Consider the following 10,714-nt stretch of genomic DNA (forward strand, 5'->3'; position numbering starts at 1 on the left):
TCCCAGGAGCTGTGCTCGATTTCTGGTTAATTCCCCCAAACAAAATTAGAGCTGACTGTTTCCAAAACTGACCTGTGGCCTTTCCACACTGCAGCCCAACCTTTCAGCTTCTGTCCTTTCATCACGCAGGGGTTAAAGGAAGGGGAAGCAAGGCGGAGAGCAGCTACCATTCCACTGCTGACAGCAGAGTGGGGTCCTCTCTCAGTGCAATGCTCCCCCACCGTGCTCCCGGCCCCTCTTAGGATGGTGCACTTGATTGTAAGCAGTCTAAGGGCCTGATCTTGCAAGGGCTTGCTAGTGGGCATCCTGCTAAGTGGAACTACTCACAGGAGCAGGCGTTGTGGTAAGCCGGCTCTTTTCAGTTTGTCCGCTCACAAAGCGCGGTGACTAGGGAAAGGCTCAGTAATTGTGGATACTATTTCTCCTGCAACGCTCAAAACAATCGTTTCACTGAAATATTTCTGGTGGGTTTCGATTTTGAAAAAAGCTTCGTTTTACAAAAATTAAATTGGACCAGACAGCAGCCCACAGAGCACGGCACTCCATCGGTTAATGAGCCCCAAGCACCCTAAAGAAAGGACAGTAACTTACCGGAACTCATTCACCCAGATCTTGTTCCTTAAACTGGGAAGGCAAAGAGAAGAAACAAGTCTGTTATTTATGAGATGGGCCATCAGTCAGACCTACCCTCCAACCATATGGGCACAGACCATAATGAGACAGAAGTGCATTCATGGCCGGGGCCAGATTAATGGTGTGTGTAACTCCAGGGAGTTCAGTTGTGTCACCCGGCAGAGGAGTTTGCCCTGATGCTTTACACTGGTGTAGCAGCTCCCGGGCTCCCTGCACTGCTCTGCCTTGGCCCCCGGGATAAAGCAGAGAGGGACCCGAGCTGGAACCGGAGTCAGAGACACTTCTGGACTTGGCTGAAGTTTTGGGCAGAGCCCATTGCATCGCAAAAGAATGGGAACATCGGAAGCTGCTTAGAAAATTTACCCAGGGTCGTGGTGGAGTCTCCATCACTGCCAAGTTTTAAATCCCGAGTGGGTGTTTTTCTAAAAGCTCTGCTCTGGGATTATTTGGGGAAGTTCTCTGGCCTGTGTTACACAGGAGGTCAGGCTAGATGATCACAATGGACCCTTCTGGCCCTGTAGTCTATACATCTAAACCAGGAGGGGATCCAGCAGTTTCAGACCACGCTTTTAAAAGCCTCGTGTTTGACTTCAGGAAGAAACATTTCAGCTAGTTGAGTACTTGGCTAGAAATACTTCCTGCCGATTTGTGCTGACTTGCACCAGCCATTGAGCGAACAAGCAAAGTGAGTTCGAAACGTAGGGTCTGATCCAAAGCCCATTGAAGTCAATGTAAAGACTCTCCCTGACTTCGCATCAGTCCCTCCAAGGCGACCGGGAAGGGACTATTAGCTATGCACAGGTGGGTGCTGGTGGGTCTAAAAGAGCCTAAGCTGGGGTGGGCCAAGAGAAAGCGCAAATTAGACTCACTGAGCCTCGCATAGTCTCACCTCTGCAGACAGCCCAGAGTTTAAAGCTCTCCAGGGGTCAGATTCACCCATGGGAGTTATGTGGTGCACAGGTCTCTGCACAGGGGTAGCAGCAATCACTAGGGAACAATGTGTGTAATAGGCACCTTTTCCCAATGATCTGTGCGTAGGTCTTCACCAGATAGTCCGATATGTTCCGGTCCGTCAGGTTCTGCAGGATGTCGCCAGTGTTCTGTTCTCTCTGGTGCCGTGGGGAAAGCAGAGACTTGGAATCGAGTATGTTTTCCTCGGCTTCATGCATATCCCCCCAAAAGACCCAACCCAGCCGCACGTTCTCCACGCACATCCCCGTGCTGCTCTGGGGCTACAGAACAGACCTCTCCTACCTGTGGAGGTGGCAGCCCCCCTGCGCCAGGAGGGCACACAGGGAGCATTTTCTTGATCTTCTCATTGCTGCATTCGCAGGCCGGGGAGGGGTTCTCCATGGTCCAGTTGCCGTTCAGGAAGATGTCCAGGACCGTGTCGGGGACAGAGGCGGTGGTCCATTTATCCTCTCTGACCAGGCAAGGAGTGTCCCTGCATGAGGCAAGAGCCAAGGCAAATGCAACTTTTTATAAAGAATGGTCAGTTTGCTAAATTATGTAAATAATCAATGCTGGTCAACACACAAGAGGGAGTTTTCCGAAGCGCTCAGCTTGGGCCTAGCTCTGCTCCCACTGAAATCAGCAGTCAAACTCCCACTGGCCTAGTCTGGCGCCTGTGGAAGGCAAAGGGAAGGCTCTCATTAACATCAATGGGAGCAGAGTCAGGCTGACGCCAGGCACTTTGGAGAATCCCACCCACCATTATCATCCCTTTCTGGGGAGCTTAAAGTGCTTTATTTAACTCCGCCTCACAACCCCCAATAGAGCCACTTTGTGGCGGGGGATGCTGACATGCAGAGATGTTTAGGGGCTTGGAGTGGGCATGGAGCTGCACTGCCCCAGGATAGCACCAGGAGGCAGAATGTCTTGGAGCTCCCATTCCTGCAGGGCGAGCGCACCTGCCACTGCACAACTTCACAGGTGCAGATAATTCTCCCCCAGCCAACCGGCCTACCCCATTGCCTAATGTGTGGGGCACGGAGCTATGGCCCATCACCTCCCTACCCAGTTTGACGCAGTGACTTCAGTTCTGGGTGGCCTGTATACAGATCACACAAGGGTTGGTGGTGGGGAGGAAGGTGAGGGGGTTCTCCTTTGTGCCTTCCTTCCAGGCACAATCTGGCCATAAATGACTTGCCCAAAGCCACACAGCAAGTCCGTGGCAGAGGTCTCCAGGCCTCCCATCCTGCCTGCTAGCCACGAAAGCACACTTGTGGAAACCACACACACAAAGAAATCCTACAGAACATGAAGCAGAGAACTGTGGGAGCAAAACAACTAGACCAAGCCAACGATACACGGCCATGTGGCCAGTCTGGCTTTTCTTTTCAAAGCCAGACCCCCACTGCAAGTAACTCGGGGAACACCCTCGCGTCTCTATCCCGGTCAATGGCAGTTCCCCCAGCATGCTGCCTGCACGGAGCACTAGCGATGGTCTGGGCACCCCTGGGGGGCGGGTTCTTGAAGAGAGAAGGAAAGAGGTCATTTCCACAGTACGCGCCTGCACCCTTGTGTGCTCCCTTCTGCCCTGCGGAGCGAGTAGCTCCCACTAAAGTCTGGCTCAAGGGGAGGGAAAAGGTAGGGCCTGAGCCTGCAGCCCTTACTTAGCTGAGTGGCAGTGCCAACAAAGGATGCAATCACAAATGAATACTTTCATACAACATAGGAGGCAAGGGGCCTGCACCTCTGAAGGAAGAGCTTTCATCTGAGTCCAGGCCGCTGGGATCAGGCCTTCTGCTTGATGTTTCCCTAAGCTGATCACTACAGCTGCTTCTAATTAACCACTGCCATTGCGATAATACAAACACCACACCCATCATGTTGATGTTACAACCCCCGAAAGCTGGTTCTGAGGCTGGTGACAATGGCAGCTGAGAGTTATGTGACACACGTGAACAGCATCCACCAGGGCCTCAGAGCAGCAGCAACGTGAAGTGACTTAGAAATGACAGAGCCACCCCTTGTGCCTGCCCGTGCTCGGGTTCTACTTACGGAATGGAGTGTCCTTCCATACAGCGGGTCCCAAAGCCGGGTTCATTGAGAAGAGTGTTCACAAGCTTCTGAGTGCCTGCATCGTCTGGCGCGTCATTGCTACGGGGGGCATCAAAGAGACACATTCAGGGCACCAAGATAAGGCATGTGCCGCAAAACCAGCTATATGGCAGGGCCGAGACACAGGTAAGAGGGTAGGAAAAGGAACTGGGTGGAAATTTTCCTTTGTGGCATGTGTGTGTTCTCTCTCTCTGTCTCTCACACAAAAAGTACTGTAACATTTGGAAAGAGTTTGGGATACTTTTAGCTTCTTTTCTGTGTGATTTAGCGTCTGAGAACAAAGTGAATTGAGATCTGAGGAAGAAAAGTGCCAAATAGTATTATATTCCTCCTACCATTCAAACTCACTCTTATTTGGCGCTTGCCTTGTTAAAGCTACAAACAGGCAAAATGGTGTCTTTTCTTTACCCTGTACTTTGGAGTTACGCACACAAATGCAAACTGTAATGGTGAATAGAGAAAGCAGAACCAGTTCTAAAGACGCTGATTTAATGTTTTCTAGTCATTTGCAAGGTACCTGATAAAGGTATACTGCTCCTCATACATCCAGGGCTGCAGCTCCAGGCTGGGGTATTTCCCGAAGGGAGGTACGATCAGGCTGAACATGAGAGCAATGCACACAAACACGGCGGGCAGTACGATCTGAAATCACAAGGGAAGCGGCAGAGCCATCTTTAAAAGAAGTGTCCCCACAGGCGTCAGCCACCCAGAGTGACGCATGTAAGCCACTCGGAGACACTGGTAGAACGGGGCCATGTTCCAGTGACCTCTGCAGGAGTGGCTGCCTGGTCTCACCTGGGCGAAGAAACCCTTCCTGCTGCGCTTGGCAATGAGCAGCCTCTTCCACAGCAGAGCTACGAACTGCTGCTGGATGAGCTTCCAGCCCTTCATCTGGTAGGAGCCTTTGCCATCCATCCCACTGAGCAGGTCTGTCTCTCTGGATTCTGCTGAGAACAAACGACACAGGGCTCTCACAAACAAACAAAAGCAGATTTCCTTCTCCTTCAGAGGCTGCTCCTGCTTGTGCAGACAGGACCCGGCTGGCTGCCCAGTCTCCTAGACCCGCTCTGAGCACAGAGGCGTATGGCGTGCAGTAGGGCAAGGGGAAATGATCTCTCATGACTATGCAGCTGTTAGTCTTTAAGGTGCCACAGGACTCTTTGTTGCTTTATGCATCTTAGGCCTTGTCTTCACTTACTGGCTGGTCCGGCGGCACGCCATCGATGTTCTGGGATCGGTTTATCGCGTCTGGTTAAGACGCGATAAATCGATCCCGGATCGATCCCGGAAGTGCTCACAGTCGGCGCCGGTACTCCAGCTCGCCGAGAGGAGTACGCGGCGTCGACGGGGAGAGACTTCCGGCCGCGTCTGGACTGCGGTAAGTCCGGACTAAGGTACTTCAAATTCAACTACGGGGGGGGGTGGGTCGATTTAAGATACGCAAATTCAGCTACGTGAATAGCGTAGCTGAATTCAACCTATCGGAGCCGACTTACCCCGCTGTGAAGATGGCGGCAAAATCGACCTCCGCGGCTCCCCGTCAACGGCGCTTACTCCTACCTCCGCTGGTGGAGTAAGAGCGTAGATTCGGGGATCGATTGTCACGTCCCGACGAGACACGATAAATCGATCCCCGAGAGGTCGATTTCTACCCGCCGATTCAGGCGGGTAGTGTAGACCTAGCCTGAGTGTTTATCTTTCTGAGGCTGAGGCTGAGACTTCACTGAGGCTGAGACTACCTTCAGATCTCGCTGCCATTCATTTCCAAAGGGATCTGGGCATCCAAATCTACTAGGCACTGTTGGAAACCTCAGCCTTACAGTCTATACCAGGAGTTCTCAAACTGTGGGTCACGACCCCCTTTGAATGGGGTGGCCAGGGCTGGCTTAGCCTTGCTGGGGCCCAGGGCTGAAGCCCGAGTCCCACTGCCCAGGAGCGAAGCCAAAGCCCAGGGGCTTCAGCCCTGGGTGGCAGGGCTCAGGTTCCAGGCCGAAGGCCTTGAGCTTCAGCTTTGGCCCCCCTGGCCGGAGCGATGGGGCTCGGGCTTTGCTCCTCCCCCTCCCCAGGCAGTGGGGCTTGGGTGGGCTTAGGCTTCGGTCCCCCCTCCTGGGGTCATGTAGTAATTTTTGTTGTCAGAAGGGGGTCATGGTGCAATGAAGTTTGAGAACCCCTGGTCTACACTATCTGTTCATTAAACCCCTCTCGGAAGCAGAGGTGGGCCAGACCAGAAATGCCAGCTCTGAACATCCCCAAACATTGGGGAATTTTCAGCTTAGGTCCATCGTTCATTATAAGGTGTCCCATAACACAAAAAGGGGCTTTATCTATTTATTCCGAGGAGTAAGAGTATTAACTTGGCCTTAGGGAAGGGTAGATTCATTTCAAAGGGCAGGGGAATGTTAATATAACAGCTGAGATCCAGCAACATCTGGACCTAGAAAGCCCCTGCTTGAGTTATTGTGGCTAGGTCACATTTCCATAGTCTAGATGTCACTAGGGGCACCTCTATACTATAAAATGACCTGACGCAGTGCCCACGGAAATCACTGAAAAAGCTCCCAGTTGACTTACTGGGTTTTGGGTCAGGCCCTAAATCTGTCCCCTTTGGACAGACTGTTTCATGCATATTCACACATTAGCTTCTGCAGGGCCCCAGAATGAGATATCTAGTGCTGATGCATAAACAAACCTTGTTCCTCTTGCCTTGGCCCATGCAGGGAAGCAGAGATTAATAAACATCCTGCATGAGGATGGAGCATCCAAGGTTAAGTATGTCAGGAATTCTAACACACTTCAACAAATGCAGGAGAAACTAATAGGACATTTGCTGGAAGGAATTTAAATAGCATCCAAAACTCTTTGAAGGTGTGCTAATTAGTTTGTTTCAATGCCCTCATAAAATCTCGTATTTCTCGCATTGTGATTCACCCCAGAGCATGGACAATGAACACATTTCTTTAAAACATTCATATTTTAGAACTGTAGATTAGTAATGAGGCACAGACAGACAGTTGAGATTATTGCACTTCAGCTCCTTCCATCTTTACCTGGATCTATGTCTGAATCATTAGGGTCGAAAGCATCATCTGCTGTGAATGGATGAAGACAGCTCTGTCTGTCTCCAAAGACACGCCTGTTCCTTCTTGCAGGTAATGTGCCATCTGAAGAGGACAGCACGTGTTAGCTGATTTGCTCAAGTTAACAAAGACAATGAACAACCCTATTCTTCTATGAGCCCCAAGCACTGGGAACTGAAGTATTACCAGCAAGCTACTGTATAGAAATCTTCACTGAATATTTGCTTTCAACTTTTAAGAAGTTCCCATATGCAAACTGAACTGCTGTGGACTGCCTCTGAGCTGCTGCTGAATTAGCACCAGTGCTGGGAAAAGCCACCACACACCTTTGCATTGATCTGTAAAGTGAACCCATGAGCCAGTTTTTCATATGGTGTCCAAGGAACTTACTTTTAAGGGCAGGGGACATGACCAAAATGTTGCTGAAATCCAGCAGTCCCTGGCTGCTTGGAATGGCCCCATGGAGACTCTTGGAACCAGGTTTTTCATTTATCAATTAAAATTTGTGGGGCAGGGGGATAATCCTAAAATGTTAATTCAAGACGTATTGTTACATCAAGCAGAATTTGCTCTGTGTTTCCCAGGAACAGACTACTGGAACAAATTTGTGGTGCGAAGAGCAGCATTTGGAGTGAAGACAAAAGTCATAGGCTTGGTCTACACTAAACCCCCAAATTGAACTAAGGTACGCAACTTCAGCTACGTGAATAACGTAGCTGAAGTCGACGTACCTTAGTTCGAACTTACCGCGGTCCAGACCCGGCAGGCAGGCTCCCCCGTCGACTCCGCGTACTCCTTGCGGTGAGCAGGATTACCGGAGTCGACAGGGAGCACTTCTGGGTTCAGTTTATCGCGTCCAGACAAGACGCGATAAATCGAACCCAGAAGTTCGATTGCCTGCCGCCGAACCAGCGCGTAAGTATAGACAAGCCCATTGACTCATAGACTCATAGACTTTAAGGTCAGAAGGGACCATTATGATCATCTAGTCTGACCTCCCGCATGATGCAGGCCACAAAAGCTGACCCACCCACTCCTGGAATAATTCTCTCCCTTGACTCAGCTGTTGAAGTCCCCAAATCATGATTTAAAGACTTCAAGTCGCAGAGAATCCTCCAGCAAGTGACCTGTGCCCCATGCTGCGGAGGAAGGCGAAAAACCTCCAGGGCCTCTGCCAATCTACCCTGGAGGAAAATTCCTTCCCGATCCCAAATATGGTGATCAGCTGAACCCCGAGCATGCGGGCAAGATTCTCTAGTCAATTGAACATAGACACTGTCAGACTAATCATTTGCTCAGAAACTTACTTAATGACACTTATTCAATGTTTCATGATAAACTCATTCGGACACTAAGTTACTGGAAAAAATCCTCCATTCCAAGAAATATGTGCATGCGTCTTGACACTCAGTAATGACATTTTTGCATGGCTATTTTGTGACTTTAAAAAAGTCACCACAAAAGTGTTCCAGTTTCTGATTCTGAAAATAATTTTTGTAGCTTCTTTCACTTGTGGCTTCTACACCAGGGCAAGAACCATCATTTTACAGATGGAAAAGTTGACACCCAGAGAGGCCAACAGATTTGCCCAAAACTATAGAATGTGTAAGTGGCAAAGTGGGAAACAGAACTCATATCTGCTAAATTCCACCCCCTTGCTCTAACCACTAGATGATTGATTCTACTTGCCCAATGGCTTAATTCCTTCAATGGGAATTTATATCAGTTGAGAATTTAACCCTCTGTCAGTTGTGTGCATAAGGGATGACGCATGCAAATCCCATGTACAAAGCTATACAGATAGAACCTCCTTTGACAGTGCAGCCCTGAAACGATTGCACTAACCTGAGGTCTCTGCATCCACCCCATTATCTTCAGCCACTTTGAGAAAGATCTGACAGGCAAAGAGAGGTTAAAACGACAATCAGAATTGCTCTAATTCAGCAATAATGTGCTGTTTGATGTAACATGGGAGATCCCATGATTCCAATACAGAATGCATCATTTCAACTGGAGGGGCTATATGGACTATCCCTTGCCTAGAGCAGTGGTTCTCGACCAGTGGTAAGTGTACCCCTGGGGGTATGCAGAGGTCTTCCAGGGGGTACATCAACTCATCTAGATATTTGCCTAGTTTTACAACAGGAAACATAAAAAGCCCCAGCGAAGACAGTACAAAGTAAAGTGTCACAGTCCATGATTTGTTTATACTGCTCCGTATAATATATACACTGAAATGTAAGTACAATATTTATATTCCAGTTGATTGATTTTATAATGATATGGTAAAAATGAGAAAGTCAGCCATTTGTCAGTAATAGTGTGTCTGTGACACTTTTTTTGTCTGATTTTTATGTCTGATTCTATAGGTTTTTAAGTGAGGTGAAACTTGTGGGTACACAAGACAAATCAGCCTCTTTAAAGGGGTACAGTAGTCTGGCAAGGTTGAGAGCCACTGGCCTAGAGCAACTTAGAACATAACCAGTGTGACACCTGAGGACTTGGCAGCCAAATGCACCCCTATGATTTTGATTGCTGAGGTTGGGACAGTTTTTTGAGGGGGAGGGGAGAGAAGGGGGGACAGCACACATGTTCTATTAACTCCAGCTAAGAATGGCATGGGACATTTTTTATCCGCGCACTATTCCCAGACTGGAGCAGTCATTAACAATACAGAATCATGATGCAGAGTAAGCACTTGTTGTAACCTTCATCCCTTTCCAATGAAGATGCAGATATGAGGCTTGGTATTAAACTGGTGGAAGTCCACCTGCCTTCTAATCAAGAAGGAACAACATTCCCAGCTCTGATGGGATATGCTTTCCCCTGTGATTTCCTATACAGGAAGGGCCAAGTTTTCAAACACATTAGACAACAACCATGTTCTAGAAGCTGCTGGAAGAAACAGGTTTTCCTCCAACCAGTTAAATCATAGACTATCAGGGTTGGAAGGGACCTCCGGAGGTCATCTAGTCCAACTCCCTGCTCAAAGCAGGACTAATCCCCAGACAGATTTTTGCCCTAGATCCCTAAGTGCCCCCCTCAAAGATTGAACTCATAACCCTGGGTTTAGCAGGCCAATGCTCAAACCACTGAGCTATCCCTCCCCCCCAAAGAGGAAATCATGATGCCAAATGTGTTTCAGAAGGTGTTGGAGAATACAATAGACAGGGCTTCAAGGGGACAGGCTTTTTGTGCTACTCTGGTGACGGAAAGCTACAGGAAAGCCAGCGTACCCTAGTGAAAGTGGACTCCCTAGGTGGAGGAGAGTCTGGGCAGGGGACACGACCAAAATGTTGCTGAAATCCAGCAATCCCTGGCTGCTTGGAATGGCCCCATGGAGACTCTTGAAACCAGGTGCAGCCCCAAGATGTCTGAAAGTACTTGACAGGGTAAGTTTAAAACCTGATCGTTAGAAAATAGTTCGGGCCAGACCCCCAGCTGGTGAAAATGGGGAGCTGTACTGTCTATAACAGAGCTGTGCCCACTCACACCAGCTGAGGACCTGACCCTCAATTTTTAATGCACGTTTCCCTTGTGGGCACACTTAAATTGGGCAGGAAGAGAGAATTCTTTTCACACTTCCGTGGATTAGGAACTCAGGGCCAGACCAGTTCCCTGGTAGACAGGCTTCCCATGGATATACAGGGGATTTTGCCCTGGGGTCTGCAATTATTTGTTTGGCATTGTCTAAACCATCAGATGAGCTTCAGCTCACATACTTCCTCCAGGGTAGTCTCCGAGATGCCGTAACTTGAAATGCCCAGGTCAGAGAGACGGTCGTCGATCTCATGGAACAGCTCCACAAAAGCTCCCTCTCTAGCAGCTTCATACGGCAAGACGTAGGTTAGCTCATGGCCAATCTCCTCTACCAGCCTGGCCTCAGGAACGTGCTTCATAATGAGGTTGGAGATAACAGAGACGTCTGGAGGAACCAAAAT

The 10,714-nt window shown here is 49.2% G+C and overlaps 1 protein-coding gene across 3 annotated transcripts in view; it reads right to left on the reverse strand.

Annotated features, from left to right (window-relative positions):
* The window catches only part of LOC135972314 (phospholipid-transporting ATPase ABCA1-like), a 30,818-nt gene extending 20,115 nt beyond the window's left edge, over positions 1 to 10,703 (reverse strand). For 2 of the 3 annotated variants that reach the window (XR_010588735.1, XM_065549859.1), the window contains exons 1-9: positions 10,496 to 10,703; positions 8,619 to 8,667; positions 6,744 to 6,857; positions 4,492 to 4,643; positions 4,214 to 4,338; positions 3,637 to 3,735; positions 1,888 to 2,077; positions 1,648 to 1,742; positions 592 to 624 (exon numbers count right to left, since the gene is read on the reverse strand). Coding sequence is in view for 2 of the 3 variants with exons in the window: in XM_065549859.1 (XP_065405931.1) it covers positions 592 to 624; positions 1,648 to 1,742; positions 1,888 to 2,077; positions 3,637 to 3,735; positions 4,214 to 4,338; positions 4,492 to 4,643; positions 6,744 to 6,857; positions 8,619 to 8,667; positions 10,496 to 10,672 (1,034 nt within the window). In the remaining variant the exon portion in view is untranslated. The remainder of the gene's footprint in view (positions 1 to 591; positions 625 to 1,647; positions 1,743 to 1,887; positions 2,078 to 3,636; positions 3,736 to 4,213; positions 4,339 to 4,491; positions 4,644 to 6,743; positions 6,858 to 8,618; positions 8,668 to 10,495) is intronic. The other variant, XM_065549860.1, reaches the window with a different exon arrangement.
* Between the last annotated feature and the right edge of the window lie 11 nt (positions 10,704 to 10,714).

Source organism: Chrysemys picta, chromosome 6, assembly GCF_011386835.1.
Source record: "Chrysemys picta bellii isolate R12L10 chromosome 6, ASM1138683v2, whole genome shotgun sequence".
NCBI classification, from domain to species: domain Eukaryota; kingdom Metazoa; phylum Chordata; order Testudines; family Emydidae; genus Chrysemys; species Chrysemys picta.